The sequence below is a fragment of the Dendrobium catenatum genome, unplaced genomic scaffold (assembly GCF_001605985.2).
Source record: "Dendrobium catenatum unplaced genomic scaffold, ASM160598v2 fragScaff_scaffold_1608, whole genome shotgun sequence".
Classification (NCBI taxonomy): Eukaryota; Viridiplantae; Streptophyta; class Magnoliopsida; order Asparagales; family Orchidaceae; genus Dendrobium; species Dendrobium catenatum.
Genome location: NW_021320070.1, coordinates 5,289,222 through 5,313,027, shown reverse-complemented (window position 1 = coordinate 5,313,027; position 23,806 = coordinate 5,289,222). Strand labels below are relative to the sequence as shown.

At 35.1% G+C, this 23,806-nt stretch overlaps 1 protein-coding gene across 2 annotated transcripts; it reads right to left on the bottom strand.

The window, feature by feature from the left end:
• Positions 1 to 189: 189 nt before the first annotated feature.
• On the bottom strand, positions 190 to 23,279 carry LOC110106659 (cytochrome b5 domain-containing protein RLF). 2 transcript variants are annotated; one of them, XM_020836646.2, is made up of 6 exons: positions 23,196 to 23,279; positions 19,111 to 19,233; positions 17,034 to 17,427; positions 9,821 to 9,955; positions 1,394 to 1,444; positions 190 to 530 (listed from the first exon to the last, which is right to left on the bottom strand). In XM_020836646.2, the coding sequence occupies exons 2-6, from the start codon at positions 19,147 to 19,149 to the stop codon at positions 454 to 456; spliced, it is 696 nt and encodes a 231-aa protein (XP_020692305.1). In that variant the 5' UTR covers positions 19,150 to 19,233; positions 23,196 to 23,279; the 3' UTR covers positions 190 to 453. The 2 variants fall into 2 exon arrangements, with proteins under 2 accessions (XP_020692305.1, XP_020692377.1); XM_020836718.2 differs by having other exon boundaries at positions 17,034 to 17,304.
• Positions 23,280 to 23,806: the final 527 nt, after the last annotated feature.

Here is a 23,806-nt window from a genome sequence, read left to right as displayed (position 1 = left end):
TTTAAAAGATGTGCTAAATTTTCATTTGGAACTACTTTTCTACTGTTTCTTAAATCACGTTTTTAGTATAAAAATTTTAATTTTTATAAAAAAAAAAATTGATTAAAAAAACAATAAAAAAGCCGTCCCAAACAAAAACTTAAGTTTTCAATAACATAACTCTTCCATTATTCATGCAAACTAATTAACTTGAAACATAGAGCATCATAAAAAGGTTATAAGAGCAAATAAGTCTAGCAAAATAGTTCTGAATACCTTTATTGCTCATCTTAACAGTCCATAGCTGCTGATGAAGTCAGTGCCTGCATTTTCTTCTTTCTTAATTTCACTATGTATCTTTTCTAAAAAAAAAAAAAGTTATACTTCGTGTACATAAATGCTGCAATCAGCTAATAAATCAATAGGAATGATTTCTGTACAGATACAGTAAATCAACGAGGTTTTCATTACTCTTTATGGGTCGTTATCCAAAACTCCCACAAGGCACTTCTCAAGCAGGAATTCAGCATTAACCCAGGCGTGGTATTTATCTTCAATGTTTTAAGGACAATTAACAGACACTGCAAGATTGTGGCAAATACAAGTATTTAACTAATACATGGTAGATTAATGAGGCAAATATAAACTATAAGTTTGCATTAGTAATAGGAATAACAGAAACTATTCTACTGTTATTTTAGTAGTAATAGGCCTAGTGAGGAGATTGTGCCTTTGGGCGATCAAGTCATTAATAAGAGTACACATTTTATATATATTAAATCTATTGTTCAGAGTGTGATGAAATAGATGGAGATATTATCAGCAGAATTCAAGTTGGATGGTTGAAGTGGAGGAATGCATCGGGCTTGTTGTGCGATAGAAAAGTCTCCCTCAAACTTAAGGGAAAATTCTATAAGATGGTGGTGAGACCTGCAATACTTTATGGTGCCGAATGTTGGTCATTAAAAGAGAAGCATAATACTAAGTTAAGTGTTGCAGAGATGAGGATGCTTAGGTGGATGAGTGGCTTTATCCTTAGAGATAGGATACAAAATGAGCATATACATGAAAAGGTTAGAGTAGCTCCAGTGGAAGATAAGATTAGAGAGAGTTGCCTTAGATAATTTGGTCACATTAAACGGAGGCCTTCCAATGAACTGGTTAGGAAAGTTGAGGTATTAGATTTGACTTATGTTAAAAAAGGTAGAGGTAGACTTAAAAAGACTTGGTTAGAAAATATTAGAAATTATATTTTTTTATTAGATTTAAATGAGAATTTTACTTTTAACATGACACAATGGCGAAAAATGATTCATGTAGTCGATCCCACGTAGTGGGACAAAGCTTTATTGTTTTTGTTGAAAGTCGCCTTATATATTACTAGAATGAGAATTTTGAGTAAAAGAAAGGATACTGAATAACGAGGTGCAGTCTTTGCCAGTGGCCTTCATCAGCATATCAACGCCTACGAACAGAGCAAGCGGAAAGTCAAACAAACGGTTAAAAATAAACAGTTAAGAAAAAGAAGCCAACACAAGAATGAGGTGTATAAACCAACCATGCATTGTTGAAATAGAACTAATAGCCATAAGAGGAATTTACATCATATTTGTTCATACTGATATCACGGGGTTGAGGTCTACGTAAGCTCCCATGTCACTCGTGTAGAGATCACATATTCGGGTTCAGCATATAAAACCTTTAAACTAAGGCTTTGTTTGGGACGGCTTTCTCACTACTATTAAAAGTAGGTTTTTAGTAAAAAATTAAATTTTTTGTACTGAAAAGTTACTTTAAGAAGCAGTAAGAAAGTCGTTCCAAACGAAACCTAAATTTCACTAGCTACCGACCTTCATGAAACTCAGTCTACTATGAGCAAAAACAACTATTTAATATAACAATTATTCTACTATGAGTAACATTACTCTTAAGTTTTAATTCAAATTTAATAATACTGAGTCCAAATTTACAACTAATTGCTTCATTCAACTTTTAATCATTTAAACTAAAATCAGGGCTTTCACAATATAACTAATTGTTTAATTCCATTTTTTTTTATTTTTTTCAACCCTCGCAATGCAAAGTTAAAATGCTTCTATTTAGTAGTCATATTTGTCATTCTCATGGCTCATAACTAGGATTATTGATAGAGGGGAAAAGAACAGAAAATCTATGTACATAACTTGGAGTGATCCGCACACAACTTAGATCTAAAGAGCTATCAATTGACCAAAAATAATTTCATTAATTCAACGATCAATCAATAATCAATATGCTAATCATGGAACCTTTTTTATAGAAATAGGGATAAAATGAAAACGCCAAAATTTTGAAGGAAAATATACTTATATCCAAACTCAACAAACTTCAAATTCAAATCTATTATTATCAAGAAGAAGATAAATCTAACAAAACAATTCAAATTATGAAATATAAAAGGAATCTCACTATAAATATAAATGGGACTAAAAAGGCTTGAAAATGGGCAAGCTTTAGATCTATTGTGGTCCAGTTTGAACCCTTATAACTGGCCTATAACCACTTGAAAATAGATTGATTTAACTTGATTGAAGGCATATACTACATCAAACCCGCTAGGTGTAAAGAACACTCCAAAGAATTAAGGTCCATGCAATCATCCAAGAGTTCAAGGGATTGCTTTTGTTTTCTTCTTGCTCATCTAGGTAAGATTTGAAGAACCTGTCTTTTTATTTGACTAGAATCACATGCTAAGCACTTTTCATAAATATAACTTCATATGAAATAAAACTTTCAACATCCCACCAAGCAGAATTTGAATGATGGGATCCATGAAAGCAACTATTGTAGTAGAAATTCCTTATACAAAAATCATCTTCATTATACTCTCGAGCATGTCTTAAAATTTATAGCATCAAAATATTTTTATTATGAAATTCAATCGATTTTCTAACTTCATCATACAAAATCATGTATATGTTGTGCAAATGATATATAAATAATATTGGAGTAAATAAAAAAAATAGATGAAAGCATGGATAAATTTAAAGCCTGACTTGCTGCAAAATGGTGCTTCCAATCTCATGATATTGAGCATCAATAAACTTTCTCTCTAATTCCAAATTTAACATAATTCAAGTTTTGTTCTCCTCCGCGATAAGCTTGGATTGGCCCTCTACATCAGCTTGGCATTAAAAAAGCTTTTTTAATGAGGATCTTGAGGAGGAAGCATGCATGAAGATCCCATATGGATTAGAAGATTAGAAAAACACTGATATGGCATGTAATTCATGAAAGCTCTCAAATAATGCCCTTAAACAATGCCATCATACTTCGTTTGGCAATTCTTAAAATATGTTGAAAAGTGTTGTACACTCAGTGTCAATATGATCATACCCTCTTTATCAAATGCTCATCTAAAAACCCAAAAGTAAATTTTATTGTATATATAGATATTATATTAATAGGTGACTTAGGAAAAACTAACCAAATTAAAATAATTTTTTTACAAGAGAATTTGAGATAAAAGACATGAAAAATCTAAAAGACATTCTTCGTAAGAAAATGACATAATAAAAATAAGATCTTATTTCCTCTTCAATAAATAAAAATGCTTGGACGTAAGACCACAAAAACTCTTAATGGACTAAACAAAGAAAATGGAGATCACCACTAAAAGCACGTTCATTGATATAGGCATCAATCATTTTGTAGACAAACTCATCTAGCTTTTCCTCACCCATCCGTATATTAGGTTCATTGTTAGTGTTGTAAGCCAATACATAAACTAGGTTCATTGTTAGTGTTGTAAGCCAATACATAAACAACCCGACTAAAAACCGCATGGAAGTTACTAATTGCATTCAAGGTACTTCAAGATGACATTAGGAAAAGACCAAAATAGTCATTCAACAAAAAAGATCAAAATTTTCACAAATGTTGATTTGGCTGGAGTTACACCAGACAGAAAATCCTATTGTATTTATATATGAAAGAGAAGTAAAAAAATAATTTGTGGTTTCAAGCAATATTAAAGCTGAATATAAGACAATGACAATTGATATTTGCAAAGGAACATAGCTAAAAAGATTATTTAAAGAAAAACTCTATTAAGTGAATTTTTTTTTTTGAAGTTGTATTGTGGCAACTAAGCTACCATAAATATTGCAAAAAAATTTTGTTCGCCTTGATAAGGCTAAACATATTGTGATAGTCTTGTATTTCATCTCATAAAAATTTGAAAATAGGCTAATCCAAACTTGAAAATTGATAGGAAATACTTGAGTTCGCAAGTAATCCTATTGGAAATACTTGAGTTCGCAAGAACCCTAGCAATAATCGGTGAAAAATAAGCAAGAATAATATGAGAACTTCAAGAAAATATGCTCCAAACAGCAGATTTTTATTAGGAAAATCAAAGCAAATCAAACACAAAGTGTTAGACCGGTCCGGGAGGGACGGACTTACGGGCGAAACAACGGAGCTGTTCTGCCTCCTGAGAATGTCTCGCGAGCCACAAGCTTTGTGGGCCAAATAGGAAATATTTTTTGGGGGAATTAAGAGGAAAATTTGAATGTAGGGACTGTTTAGGGATTTCCTTTTGATTTGTATGCATTAAATAGTTTGTTTTCCTAGGGTTAGGGCATCTTGAATTTGGCTGAAATTTGAGATATCTTAGATTTAGGTTTTCTTTTGGGCTCTAGCGGCGTCTAGAGATTTGGGAAAGATCGATCCTCCTCTTGAATAGAGGATCAATTATATCTTGCTATTTTCTGTTTCCCTTTCATCAAATAATAGTTTTTCGTGGTTTTGTGCATATTTTTGTGTAGCTCGCTGTTTTCCGAAGATTGATAGGAAATACTTGAGATCTACAAGTGTTTCCTATCAAATTGGTACAGAGCACGTCGATCGAAGGGGAACCAATGACCGGAAGGAAAGTTGAAGTTTTGGCGGGAGAACTTGGGCAACTCAAAGCAAATTTTGAGGAAAAGATTGCTGATTTTCAAAGTCAGAATACATCTGTCAATGAAAAGATGAAGGAAAAGTTCTCCGTGGTGGAAGACAAGTTGAAGAAATTGCTTGAAGCCAAAACCAAACTGGTGACATCAGAAACAAAAGAAACTATCGGCGGCCATGGAAGAGATGGGAACCCTACCACATCCAGGGGAAGGGAAAAGCCAGAAGTGGAGATCCTAGAGGGAGAAGACGGAATGCATCCTCTAGAACTACTTTCTAGGGAAGAGATGAGCATTGGCTATGCAAGAAGGGGTGCTTAATTTGTAAGGAGAGGGGATAATTTCGATCGCCGGGTGTTGATTTTGAAAGAATAAGAGAGGATTTTGATGAATGGTTTGGGTATGATCGACGGAGGGAAGATCGTGACAATTGGGGAGCACCTCCGCTTCGAGGAATAGGAGGTTATGGAGGATTTAGGGAAAATGGGTGTGACTCGAGGGTGAAGAAATTGAATATGCAAATCTTTGAGGAGGATGCGCACGGGTGAATCTACAAGGTAGAAAGATATTTCGTCGTCAATGGTCTGACAGAGGAGGAGAGACTGACGACGGCGGGCCTATGTTTATAAGAAAAGGCTTTGTCTTGGTATCAGTGGAGGGACATGCGACGACCCATACGAAGTTAGAGAGAGTTCAAGGATTGTTTGGTAGAACATTTCCGAGCTGGCAGAGGAGGAGACTTCTATGAGCAGTTCTTTGCTTTGACACAGGAGGGTTCAGAGACAGAGTATCAGGAGAGATTCGAGTACCTTGCTAGCCGATTGAACTGCCTTTCTGAGACAGTGCTAGAGGGAAACTTCATAAAGGGATTGACACCAGAGATCCGAGCAGCAGTTAGAGTAATGAGGCATCGTGACTTGGGAGAGGCTATGTAGCTAGCTCAATTGGTAGAAGATCAGAGGCACATGGAGGGAGAGACGGGAGGCGGCAGCTCAAGAGGCTCGTACAGGATGACCACGACCTTATTGAAATCTAAGGAGCCAACATCGGATACTCTTCGGGGGACTTCGAAGGAAAAGATTATACGTAGGAGGAAGACCTGGGGACAACTTCAAGAAGCTCACAGAGACAAAATTACAGGAGAAGAGGGCGAAGGGGCTCTGTTTTAGATGTGACGAGAGGTATACGACGGGGCACAGGTGTAAGGACCGAACTCTTTAGGTTCTTACCGTTTGTGATGAAGAAGGAATGGAGGGTGTCGTCTTTCCACCTTGCGGACAAAGTGGATCTTTGGGAGGGGAGAATTGTTAGACCCGTCCATTGGACCGGTCAAGCTGGTCCCACTGGACCGGTCAAGCCGGGACCGGCTTACGGGTGAAACAACAAAGCTGTTCCACCTCCTGCGAATGCCACGCGAGCCGCAAGCTTTGCGTGAGCCAAAAGGAAAGTTTTTTGGGGGAATTAAGAGGGAAATTTGAATGTAGGGGTTGTTTAGGGATTTCCTTTTGATTTGTATGCATTAAATAATTTGTTTTCTTAGGGTTAGTGCATCTTGAATTTGGCTGAAATTTGAGATCTCTTAGATTTAGGTTTTCTTTTGGGCTTTAGCGGCGTCTAGATGGGAGAGATCGATCCTCCTCTTGAATAGAGGATCAATTGTATCTTGCTATTTTCTGTTTCCCTTTCATCAAATAATACAAATTATCTATTGTTTTTCGTGGTTTTGTGTGGATTTTTGTATAGAAGCTCGTTGTTTTCCGAAGATTGATAGGAAATACTTGAGATCTATAAGTGTTTCCTATCACAAAGCAAAGATACAATTAATCCTCAATTCAAGAGGAGGATCGTCTCTCTCAAAATCTCTAGACAAGAGCCTAGAGCCCAAAACACTAAAGAACTGCAAGAGAACAAACAATACAAGCATGCCCAGACCCCTCATGCCGTTTAAATAGCCATCTCCACCTCCTTAAAAACTTCATAATATAAGATATTATTTATGTAATACAAAAGATATCAAATCTTTTAATTAATTAAATCAACTTTCCTTATATAAAAGATATCAAATCTTTTTAATTAATTAAATCCACTTCCCTATTGGCTTGCCGCCTCCCTCTCTCACTCTCCTCTTTTTGCCGCCAAAGCGGGCCCCACCCCATGGTGAGGCAGTTTGGGCCGCCTTTGGTACCGTCGGCCCCATCTTGGCGGTTCAATATGAACCGCCCTATCAAAAATATACTAATCCAAACTAAATTATGCTCTTAAAAACTCTCAAAATACATATTCTCACAAGGTTTTATCCAGAATGAGTTTTGATTATCTAATCAACAAGCTCGGTATGATCAACATACGCAACCCAACTTGAAGAGCTTTGAAATAATCATGAATTTGTAGCCAGCACCTTTCTATCTACATAATCTAACAATCCAAATATAGTAACTTCCTATATACAAAAATCCAGCAATCCGCAACTTTCTATCAATATCAATCTAACAATACGTGAATATCTTTATATTTGTGCTGAATAATTAATTTTAGATTATAGAATTAGACTTATTTCTTCATTTATTTATTTCTTAAAATGTTATTTTATTTCTCCACTAATATACGTACAATTTCTTATCACTTTTTAACACAAAATAGGAGAATAAAATTCAATCATAAAACCTCTCATTTTATACTTATTTTCTTTTCTCATTCTAATTTTCAAGAAAGAGCTACTAAATTTCTAGTAGTGAACTAATTCTCTTTGGTCTCGAGACCACTAGGATACATCCAACTAGTAGCTTATCCATTCAGTGTTATATTGTTTTATGATGTTGAATCCTTCTCCTTGAAATATATGATAAACACCATGCACTCATCTCAACATCATTTTGCTTTCAATTGTTTATCCCAATAAATTATCATTGGCTTAATGAATCATCATCTATAAAACATTCCTAAAAGCATTACTTAAAAACAGTTGGCATTTATTTGCTTATCACATTTTTACATTAACATAATCATCTGTCACCTTTAATCGCTATTATGCACGAGCATAGAGCACATTAATGTGGAAATGGTTAACTTCATAGTGCATTTACAACATGTAGCTAATTTTTTGACACATTCTAAATATTAAAGTTAATTCCACTAATATGTTAGAATGCTAGACAGAGAGAGAGAGAGAGAGAAAGAGAACATTCCATCCATTAAACTTGTGGATATTGGATCATTAGAAATCCATCTTTAATTACATTTCAATCACAAAATAGGTAGATTTGCAGTTTAGAGAGCTGAAGACCTAGCCTATTAAGATGAAGTGCAATATTATTGCTTAACCAATTGTGGTGATACAAGGGGCAATAAAAGTTAGAAAAGGGCATTGCCGAACCATTTGTTTCACAAGAAGGCAACCCAAATAAGGCAAAATACACATTTCAGCATACTGAAGGACAGGGGCGGAGCCAGAAAAAAATTTTAATGGAGGCACAAATTTGTACTAGTCATTAAATTATTTTTAAAATATTATTTTTAATGTAATTATAAATCATGAGATATTTTTTTAATTAAAAATTAAAAAATACAATCAAATATATATTTGATCCCTTAAAAAGAAATATATAGATCACTCTCTCTCTTATCATTCATTAAGAAATTAAGAATGTTAACGAATTGAGTTCAAATAAATTAATTTTATATTTAGGAATATTTTATTTGAATTAATTGAATTAAGTCTTAATTTTAAATTATATTTAGATTAACTATATTTAAATTATAAGATAATATTCTCCCTATTTCTAAATTAATTTGACGTAATGATTCACATTAGTTAAAGAAAATCATAAATAATAAAAAAAATTTAAAGTTAACCCTATTAAATTATTTAAGTTACTAAGATTTATTAAAAAATTTTATTTGTTAATTAATTTATTGCCTTATTATTTAAAAAACATTTGGCAACTTTAACTCTAATTTCAAAAAGAGAGAGAGAGAGAGAGAGATATATAATGAGGGTGGTAATCTCTCTCTCTCTCTCTATATATATATATATATATATATATACTCCAGCCTCATTCCAATTGCCCGCCCGCCCTCTCTCTCTATATTTGGCATTTTTTAACTCCCGCCTTTTTCTCTCTCCTCCGCGGCATTTAAAAAAAAAACTGTAGGCTCTTTAGTCCCACACCGCCTGGAATTAAATAATTATGCTAGATAAAAGCAAATTTATGTTTTACTTTACTGAAAGCAGGAACGGGACAGCTGAAGCAGAAGTTGTTCTGGTTGTATACTAGAAGTCGTCATTTTGTCAGTGGGGGCCCGTGCCCCCAGGGCCCCCACTGTAGATCCGCCGCTGCTGAAGGATATATTTGCAGTTTACCCTTCCTAAATTTCAATAAGCACTCTTAATGGAAGGTCCAATCAGACCGCAGCATTAGCAAAAGTAGTTCCATTTCAAATAAATTACATTCAAAAGAATAAGAATATCTAAATTTAGTAAACATGGCCCGTTGTAATCGTTTAGGTCAGTAGATAATACAAACCAAGAAATATTCAAAAGACATGAAAGGATATCCCAAGACCTAGCAAGGAATATAATACATCGACTGGGATGCATGCTATTTTAACCATCTAAATATTTGGAGCAACCCTGTTCGGAACTACAAATGGGCCCTTATTAACTCTTGAAACACTCATTCAGGCCTCATCATTTACTATAATTCAGAGGAACTACATATTATCAGTTTCTTGTAGTTTCAATCTGCTTCTCCTTGATGTCATAAATGCATGAAATACATATATAAGACCGAGTGACTCTATGTTCTGAGCAGTTATCACGTTGCCTTAAACATAACCGTAGTAACATTGAAAAAGAAAGTTCAGGAAATCATAGTACAGTTCTAATAAAGAGAAGAATATGGACTAACCTCCAGGGTGAAATTTCATGTATGGAGAGAGATTATATACACGACCCTTCAAAACCGTCCACAAAGAACCTTCTGTTTTATGCTTCTTAACCTCATCCATAGTAATGAGCCTTCTATTTGTCTGGCCTTTAAGCCCTGGTTTGCGAAAGTATCATGAGAGTATAAACAAGACACTGATTAGATATCACAGCATCTCATGTAGACTGAAGTCTCTAGATATGAAGGTCGATCAAAAGGAGTAAAACACAAACGGGTTTTAAGGAAACTAGGAGTTGAAATAAAAAAAGATCCGTTAATAGGTTACAATACAAACATTAACCAAAGAAAAAACTAGGCAACTTGAACTAGATGATCAAAAGAGAGAAACTTGCAAAAAATCATTGTCCCGACAAGAATTAAGACTGCATGTAGGATGAAGTAACTACTTGATGACTCGCTTATCTTGTTAACATAATTCAATTAATGGAATTTTACATAACATTCAAAATTTTAACTAAGATTGCAAATTATTATAACTTATATAAATCAACTGTTTGGAAAAGATAGTTAGTTTTGTGCTGTGCTGTATTTTACTATAATGTGCTACTATATGCTGTGCTATCAAATAAAGTTGATAACTATTTGATAACACAGTTGCCTGAATTATTATGATAAAGAACTTGTATGGCAAAAACAAATGTAAAGTAGTGTGAATTGGTTAAATGACTAAAATAAACATGATTAAATAACAATAAAAAATATCAATTATATTTATCTTTAAAGTAATAAAATATAAAATTTATGTATCCATGAATAAAATTAAAATTAAAGTACTAGTAAAATTATAGAATAATTTATATAAGATTAATAAGCTTTTTTTTTTTAAGGAAGAAAGAAACTTTATAACATCAAAAGCACCTAAATAACATCACGATTGAAAAAAGAAAAAAAAACATAATAGTTAGATTTTTGAGGTAATATTAAAATAGATTAAGGGTACTTCTATTTTAAAAAAATTAAGCATTGTTTTGACCAAATATGATTTAAATGAGGATTTGACTCTTAATAGAATACAATGGAGAAAAATGATTCATATAGCTGACCCCATGTAGTGAGATAAATGCTTGATGTTGTTGTTGTATTGTTTTGAACAAATGTGTGTTCATGGAGAAAAATGCAATAAAAAATCACTAAGAATGAAATTACACCCTATAATATAAAATGAGTTATAAACCTCAATCACAAATCACACGAACCTTTGAACAAACGAGTTGCAAGAACTTTCATCTTCTCATCACATTCTCTATCTCAGACAATCTTACATATTGTGTGATCGACCATCAGTAAAGCTTCAAAGTAATGCTCCAACTTTCCAACCATCATCGATACAACATTAGCGTTACTATATTTTTGCTATTTAGATTTCAATGCATTCATCATCGATAGTTGTAGGTTATAATACAAACGAGTCACAAACTTATTATACGGGTTTCAAATCTTGCACAAATTATGAACCAGTGAACTAAATATAAAATAAATCTATGATACAATCGATTGTTATAACTTAATTTTGAGAGGAATCAATTCAAACCAAGCATTATTAGCACTAAGCTCAATTATAAATAATTTACTATTAAATTTGTTTCTTATTAAATATTTCTCTCTCATCCAAAGTAATGCATGGGACAAAATACTAGTATTTTTTTAAAACTATTGAAAGAAACAGTGAGCAATAAACAAATAGACTGAAAAGTCCAACTTGAACTTGCATGACCAACAATATGCTATTTTGGATTTGCAGTTAAAAACAGTAATTTCCAATTTTCCTATCCTAACTTTTGGGGTAGGCTTTATGAATTTTCCAGCTGCATTCATTACAATTGATACTACATGAAAGGCTGACTCGAGTTAATGCAAGTTTTTTCTTTTTCTTTTTTTTTTGGAAAAACGTCTAAGCACATTATTTTTGCTAAACCTCAATTTTCATTCCAGTTGATTTCGTCTACTCACCTTAATGTCATACCACCTGCTGATGTAAACAAGGTGGCAAGAGACTAGATCCAAATATCAGGTATGAGAGAAAAAATACCTGAGAGAGCAAAAGGAGAGAATAAAAGAGGATGATTCAACCTTAATTCATTTATCAATTTCTAATTAAATCTAAATATGAAATCAAAACAAGTCTAAATCCTAAATAATTCACAAACTAAATATTATCCAAAAAGATAATATATTTTAATTTCAAACTTACAAAAACTAAAAATGCTAATAAATTGAAATAAACTTTAACCTAATGTCTTATGCTGCATGAATTCCCTTAGCCTAAAAATCTCCTCCTAAAGAGTTTTGGTATTAGAAGAGAGAAAAAATAAATAATAAATAAATAAAATAAAAAATTGGTATTAGAAGAGAGAGACTCAAAAGAGGAGAGAGTATAAGAGGAAGATTTAATTTTTTAATTCCTTATATATAGAAGGTTTATAAGGTAAGATCAAATCAATAATCCTATTTAATGTTGAAATTTTCAAAATTCAAACCATCAGAAAGGATAATTAATCTATTTTCAATAGAATAAAGCCAAAATACTAATTTAAATGTTAAAAGTTGAAATACAAATTAAACCTGATTCGTTGTTCAGCATCAAATCCCATGGAACCAAAAAAAAACCCTTCTATCGAATTGCAAAAAAGATCTTTCTCACAAGCATGGCGAACAAGATGAAGACATGGTGGAATGGGTTCATTTATATCCTTCAGAGCATCTTATGAGACAATGGACACAAACAAATTTCAAATAAGATTTCATCATATGTACAAACTGTTGTGAACTGAATATAAAAGGGGTGCATAATATGAGTTCTTGGAAGTGCATCTGTGTGAAAGTAGAAGAAAAAACTCAATATCAACAACTGGTACTAAAGAATGTTTCTAAACTAGCAATTGCAGATCATCTATCAATGTTATCAGAACTATCTCAAAAGCATAAATGCCTCTGGAACTCGGGCTTAATCCTAACTCCTAAGTGCATCATCATTCCTCGTAGAAAACTCTGATTCATGCTTATAGATATAATCTCAATCACTTGACCTCAATAATAATATATTTATAAAACCCAAATCTTCAAAATAATCATCTTCATAAATTATCTCAGATTAAGAATTAAAATTTTGAGCTAGTGGAGGTGACACAAATAGCTAAAATATAGAATTGATATTGGAGTTTAAATCATTGAAGTTCTAGAAATTAGTTTATGAAATTATTTTAAGGTGGACTAAATGAGACAATCGTGTGCATAATCACATAAGATCCATAGATATGATCAAATACATCCTCATTTTATGATCTAGAAACTGTCAAAAATATTTTGTTCAATAATATCTAGCTAGATCAAAATCTTATCCAAAATAATCTTCTACAATACTAGGGATATGATGATGATTTTGAAGAAAAAAATTCATAAAATAATAACATTGATTCCGGTTGGCTCAAGAAAAATAATGTGTCAGCATGAATCCCACTTTGCAGACATGATTCCATCTTCCTTGGGTCAGATTGTAGTTAATCATATTTCTCCTGAGAGTAGTGTCAGAGTTTAATTAGATCTGGGTCCTTATTTCCCAAGAGCAAAAACACTCGTAGTTAATTATCCCTCTTAACGCGTAAGAGAAAACTCTCAATTAAGGATGAATAATTTTAGGTATTTTAGTCTCAATTGTGGGGGAAAATAGAGGTAAACCCGATCAATATCCCATGGGTCTGATGTCCTAGGTACATCGTGTGTTTTAGTCTACAAACACTAACAATCATTGACTGTAGTGTCTAGGGGAATATAATTAGCAGTCGTGGGTTGCCTCCTCTCAAGGATCTTGAGTAGATCAAGGTTGTTAGATGTAGATTTTAGATTTGTGGTGGTTTTGGGGTTTACATCTATTAGAATACTCAATAGTTGGTTTGGTTTGGGGATTTATAACTTCGTTTTAAAGTTACCCAGAAGTTTAAATTGAAGCGAGTCTTACGGCTTCTTCTATAAATAACCTGGGTGTTTGAATTTGGGTTGAGGCTTACGCTTCATTAAAAGTAGCCCAAAAAGCATGTCTTATGGCTTCTATTAGAAGTAACTCACTGGTGGGTCTTACAACCTATTCCTATATGATAAACTACCTGTTAATTTGAATTTGATTGTTTGGATTTTAAGGTTTTTGCAATTTATATAGCAATATTTCTAAAATGTGAGTCTTATGACTTCACTTATAAATTGTCCGATAACAGATCTTACAACATAACACTATAGGCTAAGATGCCCAATTATTTTGGTTGACAGGTCTTACAACTCTCTTAGAAGTTTCCTGTGGGCTTAATTTGGAGTGGGACTTACGACTCTATTTAAGAGTTACCCGTTAGCGGGTCTTACAACTTAGCTCTGCAACAAGGCTGCCCAATTGTTTTGGTTGACAGGTCTTACGACTCCCTTAGAAGTTGCCTGCATGTTTAATTTTTGGAGTGGGACTTATGGATCTATTTAGGAGTAGGTCTTACAACTTAGCTCTACAGCAAGACTGCCCAAGGATTTAATTATTTGATTAGGTCTTCTAGCTTCCCTTTAGAAGTTGCCAAAAAGTAGGTCTTATAGTCTAATCTTTAGATTAAGATGCATGTTAGTTTGAATTTGGTTATAGATTGGACAACAGTTGTTTGCTAGCTTGACACTAGACTGTAATTTTCAGTTGTTTACTAGCTCGAAACTTACTAGCCAACTGTTATTGTTGTGCGACACTAGTGCTTTTTGCTATATTAGTTTTTTTCAAGTATTAGTAGTCAGTACTTTACCCTGCTCTTTTTCTTTCAGTATTTTAAACTGTAATAATAGTTACTTTACCAGTAGTCTAATTTACTTTTGGTTTGTAGCTTAGTGTAACACTTGTTTTTTTTCTTGCTTTAGCAATTTAATTTATATGCTAATGAATTTTATTTGCAGGAGTTCATGTAGTTTCAGAGTTTAGAGGGTTTGCAGTGTTTAAAGAGTAGTGTCTGAGAGTTTGTGAGTTGGAGAGCTTTGTACAGGTGTCAGTGTTTAGTTGTGCATATTAATTAGTGGAAATATTACTACTCTTTCTTTTTTTATATTATTATTTAAACAAAAAAACCCTCACCTACCAAAGTGGCTCTCTCCACATTTTTTTAAATCATGCTCTAATTTAATGAATTAATCTATTTTTATTAATTTAAAATTTAATTGACTCATTAAATAATCAATCAATTAATAAAAAATATTTTAAAATATATTAATTAATTATTAAATTAGATTACATATTTAATTTGAAAATAAATAATTAATTATGTTTAATTAATTAAAAGGAATTTCAATAGTTTTAAATTAATTGATTAAATTAATTTTGATTTTTTAATTTAACCAATTAATTAGATAAAATGTCAATAACATGATTGATTTCTTAGGAAGGATTATACAGTTAAAGTTTTTTGGTGTTTAACTTAAAAAATTGACTAAAAAATGTAATCCAATTTTTCACAAATAATGTGTTTCTATGGGCATCCTCAAATACGATCATTACCACACAAGATTTGAACAATTGCAACAAATAATTTATGTTAAATATAGGTCTATTCCAATCATCTCAATAATGGATTTAAATCTTAAATTTGGAGCCAAATCAATTTTCTCATACCAACCTAGTACCTCATATTATATGACAAGGCAACATGTACTTGAATGAAAAAAAAAGACAACATGTACTTGAATGAAAAAAAAAAAGACAAGTACATTCAATAGAAAGATGAAGTTCCCTACAGATGGATATTGCATGATGGCAAGGAAAGGGAGCAACAGAAGATGTTGAACTCGGACTGGGTTAGCTTAGGTGTCATTTGCATGCAGTAACAGGTAGGGGAGCTAAACATAACTTAGGCTGCGCAAATGCCACACTTAGTTTTTTTTTTCCTGAATTGGAAATAAGTCTATGAGCTTTTAGGAAAAAAGAAAGATGAAAAAATAGTAATGAAATAATGTAGGTTAAGAAATCCACCCCAGATCTAATCAAGTTTTCTTTCAAGTTCGGTTTAAATCATTCATTTACCACTATTACAATTCCAAAGTTAACAATTTGGATGCTTAAGGCTATTAGCAGAGTGCAAACTTAACTTGATAACCAAGCTATTTCAGGTGATCAATTTAAAAGTAAAGAATTCATCATCAAGTCATTTCCTAATTGCTGAAGATATTGGATTCATGTGGCAACTAAGAAGGTATGCACACTCGAGGTCTGAAGCTTGAATCTTAATAGACCATTGTCTTATCCTTCATTGGCCATCCATCAAAAGGCTTCCATCAATCCTATGCAAAATAGGTGTTTGAAAGTAAAAACTATGTTGGGTCATTCTAATTGCTTGACTAGTTGGCTGCAAGCAGGGTCAATAACGAGCCCAGTTCAATTGAGCTTCATTGTACTCAAAATCATCAAGTTTTGTTTGACTTAACTCGGCTTGACTCAAAAGAAATATCCTTGATATGCACTGGAATACAAAATCAATTCAATTTCAAACATGCTTTGGATCAATTTAAGTTACTGGAAGTTATAAGTGAAAGAGTGATGAATAGAAGACTTCAACATGAGACCTAGTGCATGCATGAGGAACCACTCAACCAATAGGCCAACTCTTCATTTAGATGTTATGCAAACAAAATATATCTAAATGATATTACAAGCTAAAATGAAATCAATTTTGAGCAAGCCATCTTAGTCACAAAATTTACTCAAAATTGAGTTCCAGCCTCTCCTCCTTGATTCAAAATTAACTAGAATAATATCAATTTTTGAGTCAAAATTGCTTCGTTAAAAAATTCTAGCGTGAGCTAGAGTTCACTTTTAGGCATTTTTATCAGCCTTAGCTGCAAGTGTTATCAGACATTCACTGCTTGGTTCCAGATTACCGCAGCTAACATGAAATACTAATTCTTCCAGCGACATAAAAAAATCAAATGCATGATATGCTTCCAACACTTCAACATCCATACACAGCATTTTGAACGTTGCATTTGAACAGATCATCTCACATTAGAAGACGAGAACAACTGCATCACTAAATTTAAATTGTTTATAAACATTTTGAAGAAATGCTGTAATCACGTATAAATTTGTCAACAAGATTTCTGTTCAGTAAGTCCAAAAGGAGCTTTATTGCTTCAAACAGATAAAGAAAACATGAAATTGTAAGGATACCTGCAAGATCAGGATGTGTTCGAGTAAGCTTTAGCCAATCCATTTGACTGTATCCCTTTTCAAAGGGTACTTTGGCACGCACTGCTGGCTTTATACGTGCAGGAATCTGTAACTCTAGCCCATCTAGTGAATCTCTGTTGGTTCCTGCTGCTCCAAGCACCAGTGATTCATTGGATTTGAAATCTGGCTGAGGCATGTCAGTTGAACCGAAGAGTGGAAAAACACTAGATGCAACATTCTTTTTATGCATATTAGCAGATGAACTTTGATCCTGGAAAGAATCATTACTCTTCAAGTCCTTATCATCAAAAAAATTATCTTCAAGGGTGATCTTATTGACATCGGGAATTGGTTTAGGTGAATCAACATGATCATTATCTGCTTGTGAATCAACCTACACAGGTATGTTCAACTTAATGATACCTTATAAAACTCATTAGCGACCAATATATTGAATGGCAAGTACATAAGTAGCAATTTTTTCTTTTTTGGTGGACTACCTAAAGAGAAAACTAATGACAATATGCAAATCAAAAGAAAAATCAGCTGGTAAAATTTCAAGTTGTGGAAGACTTGTGTGCTCTCCTTCTCAGAGTAACTATTCAATGAGCTGTTTTGCATCAATATTTCATCACTACTGCCAAAAGAATTGCCATGTAAGCAATAGTAAAAAATTGAAAGTTTTTATCAACACTTACATTACATTGCAAGTATGAAGCAATGAAAAGAAAACAGAGTTCTAATGTGCACAAGAATGTATAACAACATCTTCATCAGTCAAGGCCTACCATATTACCATAAACCACAGCAGAAAACACTAAATAAAGGATTAAGTCTATTAATGAGTGTAAATAAAAAATAAAAAATCCATAACCAGCTTGAAGTTGAAAAATTGTGAAGGTAGTGAAACCAAGGTAGTTTAGTTAACCAGCAAAGCAATAATTAATAAGATAATTAATTGAAATCAATGAGCTGGGCAGGAAATGACCCAGGCAGCAATTCCTAGCCCTAGCTAACCCACATATGAACCCTAAAGTTGCTGATAGCAAATATATGCAAAGATTGGCATAGAAGAACACTCAGATAAACACACTTTATTAGATTTGATAGAAGACACAGAGAATGGCAAAATTAAGTAGGCCAAATTTTGTTTATTGCAACTTTACCACCTCCCTTCATTTGGCTTAATAGATTTAACAAGGGATGGAAGGAAAATGAATGCAATATTGGACAAACTAATGAAAAAAAAAGTAAAACCAGAGATACATATTATGAAAATCATAGGCAGCACGTATGACTGAGAGAGAGAGAGAGAGAGCAGGCCTGCATGACTACAGGTTTTAATACAGACGATAATAGGGGGAAAGTTGTCTCATTAAATTTTTTTATAGTTGCATTATACTTCATATGAGACTAACAACTGGTCAAGACAAAAGATGCTAGCCGAAACATGAAATGGAGAGTACACACAAACAAAGATACATGTAAACCGTTTCAGAAAATGGTCTTTTATACATTCCAATGAGTATAGACCATATATCCTTAAAATTTGCTTAGGTTCAACTCATTAAAGAGAAAAATGTAACTAGTGTCCTAATTTTTCTTACATTCATTCAGTATAACGTATCCTAATCCTTCTAAGAATAGAAGGAAAGACAAGTACAATTCCTGCAGTGCTTTATTAACTGATATTTGACCGTTTGATCTACAGTTATCAAAAAGTACTTGTAGTTCATTTCTGCTCAAATTATGTAATCATGCACGCCAGTATATTCTTCTAAAAATAATAAAGAAATAAGACTTTGCAATCCACTTTCTGTTACACCCAGCATAATGAGCATCCATTACTTCTTAAGACAAAAATACATAATAAAAATTAGCAAATCACTTTATTAATTACGTTTCTTAGATAACACAGAATTTGGCCAATGTATGTATTATCAAAATGAGAACATTTTGACAGATACAAATGACATCGATAGGGTCAAATCATAGAAATTCCGTCCTCAGTGAAGGAAAATATTTGCAAAGGCAAAGAAAATATCCTATACATGAAAGTTTGTAAAACTCAACTTACCTTGCAAAAGGTGAAGTCATTGCTATCATTGTCATCCATTGCCAACTTTTGATATGCACTTACGAGAAAAAAATTGCATTAAGATCCAAAATTCCTCTCGAATCTATGACAAGCCTCAATTACCTAGGCCATAACAAACATGTGTAAAAAAACAGAAAATAGAAAAATAAATAAATATTATATAAAAAAATTAAAGTTGGCATCTGCACATTTACAGGTTACCCAATATCCACCAGAAACAAGAAAAAATGAGAACTTTTTTTCAATAGGATAATGGATTATTACATTAAATGCCTACCATTCAATATAGTAAAAGAAAGCAATGAGTACATAATACTCCATAGTAATATTGCTTTAACAGGTTTTATGTAAAAACATGAAAACTATAAATTTGCAAAAGCAACAAATAATTATAAGACGACATATAAAGATCTGTACCTACAAGTATTTAATTTACATCTTTACATGTACTTAGCCTATTAATACCGCATTGTAATACTTCTCAGATATGTAATAATAGTCATTTTCCTCTTCCTCATTCTCTGGCTTCGCTCTTCTCCGATCTCCCTGCTTCGTTCTCTCCTACGTCTCTCATGGTATCAGAGCCAATGGGGGACCTAGATGCTGCCGAAGCCTTCCCCATTTCCTCCTCCTCCTCCGATCAAACAACTGATTCCTCTACCGCTAGCCACATTCCCCAACCATTGAAGTTTCTTGTATCCAACATCAAGAATCTAGCCCCTCACCCCCTAACGATGGACAACTACTCCATTTGGCGGGTTCAACTCCTCCAGCAATTTACAGCAAACGGGTACGCCGGACATCTTACCGGTACAACTCTCGCTCCGCTGGACACCTCCTCCGCCGCCTACGCAACCTGGTGCCTCATTGACAGCAATCTGCTCTCCGCACTATTCTCCATCGTCTCTCAATCCATCCTTCCGTATATCATCACCGCTACGTCTGCCAATGAAGCATGGACGATTCTTGAACGCCGACTTCAACCGATCAGTCGTTCGCAGGTGATTCAGCTCAAGAACGAGCTCTACCAGGTTCAAATGAAAGACATGCCGATGCAACAATACCTCACAAGAATCAAAACAATTGTGGATAATATATCCGCATCTGGCTCAAAAATCGACCCCGAAGACGTGATGCTACATATATTAAACGGCCTCCCTCCCACCTTCAATTCTTTTAAATCCACGATTCGTAACTCTTTACTTCCCATTGACCTTGACACCTTCTACTCACTCTTATGCAATGAAGAAATTCACTTGCAACAAGAACTAATTCAAGATACTAACCAAAACTCAGCGGCCACGGCTCTTTATGTTAACCCCTCGTCGAATTATCGCAGTCGTAACAACACCAAAAGATTCGGCAAAATCAAGAACCCGCAGCAACCGACAGCAACTCAATCCACGCCGCCCGCTACGTCAAATAATTCCCGACCAACCTATCAGATCTGTGGCAAACCCGATAACGTTGCGCTGAATTGTTGGCATATGTTCGGTTGCCTTTGCTACCCCTGGCTCAGACCATATGCTCCGGATAAACTATCTCCGCGCTCGCAAGCCTGCGCATTCATTGGCTACTCGCACACTCACAAAGGGTACAGATGCTACGATGTTGATTCCGGCAAAATCTACACTTCTAGGCATGTGGTCTTTCACGAACGGCAGTTTCCTTTCAAGACCACTAAACCAAGGGACCCTCATTCTGTAAGCTCTACACCTCTCATCATGCCTCCTTCCCTTCTTATTCCATCATCCATCTCCTCTCAGCACACGGTTAACAACGCGGCTCAACACCCTCTCAACACCTCAGCCAACATCAACACTACATGCCTTCAGAATGATCCTATAACCCATGACTCCGCTCCTGACACTTCTCAACATACAGACTCACCGCCTTCTGCTCCCATCCCGCGACCTTGCCACCCTATGACCACCCGTTTGAAATCGGGAATAAGCAAACCAAGACAGATCCTCAACCTTCTTACCCATACCACTCCCTCTGACACACCCACCACGTACAGTCAAGCTTTAAAATCAGAACACTGGCGCAAAGCAATGGTTGCAGAATTTGACGCTCTCAAACAACAAGCAACTTGGTCCCTAGTCTCACCACCACCCAACAAACCGGTCCTCGGCTGCAAATGGACGTTTAAGACCAAACTTCTGCCCTCCGGTCAAGTGGAAAGGTATAAGGCAAGGCTAGTTGCTCTTGGATACAATCAACAATTTGGCATCAATTACAACGAGACTTTCAGCCCCGTCGCCAAGATGCCCACGATTCGTCTTCTGATTACCCTCGCTCTAAACTGTCAATGGCCGATGCACCAATTAGACATTTCAAACGCTTTTCTACACGGCGATCTAACGGACGAAGTTTACATGCGGCAGCCTTCCGGGTTCGTCGATCCACAAAATCCAACTGCCGTATGCAAACTACATAAATCACTATACGGATTAAAGCAGGCGCCTAGGCAATGGTTTCAAAAGCTTACAAGTTTTCTTCAGACCAAAGGCTTCACGTTCAGCCGATCGGATCCATCACTCTTAATTTTTAACACTGACCAAACTCAACTCTTTATTCTCATCTATGTGGATGATTTCTTAGTCACAGGGAATGATGCCGCAGCAATACAACGTCTTCTTCAGCAGCTGAAAACTCAATTTGCACTCAAACAACTAGGAAACATCTCTCTCTTCCTCGGCATCCAGGTGCTTTAATCCAATACTGGCCTTTTCCTATCTCAAAAACATTATGCCATTAAACTTCTTCATGATGCAGGATTCCAGGACTACAAGCCAGCTCCCACGCCGGTCACACCGTCCAGCAAGGTTCAACTCGCAATCAGCCCTCCGTTTCCAGATCCATCACTCTACAGCCGGTTAGCCGGATCGCTACAATATTTGTCGATTACACGGCCAGACATTGCCTATGCGACAAATCGGGTATGTCAACATATGCAAAGTCCAACAGAACAGGATTTCAAAGCTCTCAAACGACTTCTCCGGTACATCAATGGCACACTCTCCTACGGTCTACCCATCACCACCGGCAACTTGGATCTCCATTCCTACTCGGATGCAGACTGCGCATCCGATGCCTCAGACCGGAAATCCATTTCTGGATTTTGCACTTTCCTTGGACCGAATCTAATTTCTTGGACCGTGAAAAAGCAACCCACGGTAGCCAAGTCATCCACTGAAGCAGAATACCGATCGCTCTCCGCTGCCGCTTCGGAAGTCCTATGGTTACGTCGCCTCGCGCAGGAGCTGCATCTACCTCAACCATCCCCCACTACAATCCACTGCGACAACACGTCTGCAATTGCTATTGCCAGAAATCCCATCTTCCATGCGCGAACAAAGCACATCGAGATCGACTACCACTTCATTCGCCAACAAATCAGTGCAGGCGAGATCAAGCTCGCACACATTTCATCCAAGGATCAAGTGGCAGACATTCTCATCAAACCTTTCACCATATCACGGTTCAATGAAATCAGAAGTAAATTAACCATTTAATCCATGAATGATTAATTTGAGGGACCCTATCAGACGACATATCAAGATCTGTACCTACATGTATTTAATTAACAAGAAAAAATGAGAACTTTTTTTCAATAGGATAATGGATTATTACATTAAATGCCTACCATTCAATATAGTAAAAGAAAGCAATGAGTACATAATACTCCATAGTAATATTGCTTTAACAGCTTTTATGTAAAAACATGAAAACTGTAAATTTGCAAAAGCAACAAATAATACCACATGGGTTCCTTTAAGTATCATGTATCGTGATAAAAATGTAAAAATAAAATAAAATACTACTTCAAAAGCTCCTGGTGCATTTTTTACGTCAAGTGTGTAAGAGGAACGATCAAAACATGAGGACCTTTGATAAAATTGAATGTTCATATGTAAGTTGTTTGGGATACCAAGAAGAAAAGTAGGTAAGAATTAACCAAATAAAAGGGAAAACTGGGGACTTCGAAGTTCGCAGTACAAGGCGTTATTTATCGTAACACTTGACTACACCGACACTTGGATAGAGAGGGAAGAAATTACCTGGAGTCACCGGAACTGGGAGGAGTTTTTACGCGGATCTGTTTCGGCTCGGATGGGAGGAGGACGGAGGAATTGGGCTTCGATCTGTTCGGTCGAGCGAGGGAGAAGAGAGACAGGAGGGTCTTCGGGCCTTCAGCTAGAGCTTGGGAGCTGGGCCATGCGAACAGAGAGGTGAGTGAGAGAGAGGAAGGAGAGTTTGGCAGGCTTCTCTCGGGCGGAAATGCTGAAGCCTGAATGATTCGAAGAAGCAGGAGAGAGGGTGGCGCCGATGCGGCTAGGGCTTAAGGAGGCGATTAGGCGAAGAAGAATGAGAGAAGAGGCCAGGGGCGGGACGGGAAATTATTAGGTCCGGTCACCGTCGGAACATTCAATTAAAATTTGTCACGCGGATCGTGTTTTGATTGTATTTTAGGTTTGTTTTGACTATGCTTACTTATACTTTGACTGTGTTTTATTTGTATTTTACCTATGCTTTATCCGTGCATTTGACGAGCTTGACATAAAATTTCACAGACACGTGTACATTCTACATGTCAATTTTTATTGGTGTCCGGACGTATCTCTATGTCCAGTGACCGGACCTAATAATTTTTCGGGGTAGGACCGTCGAG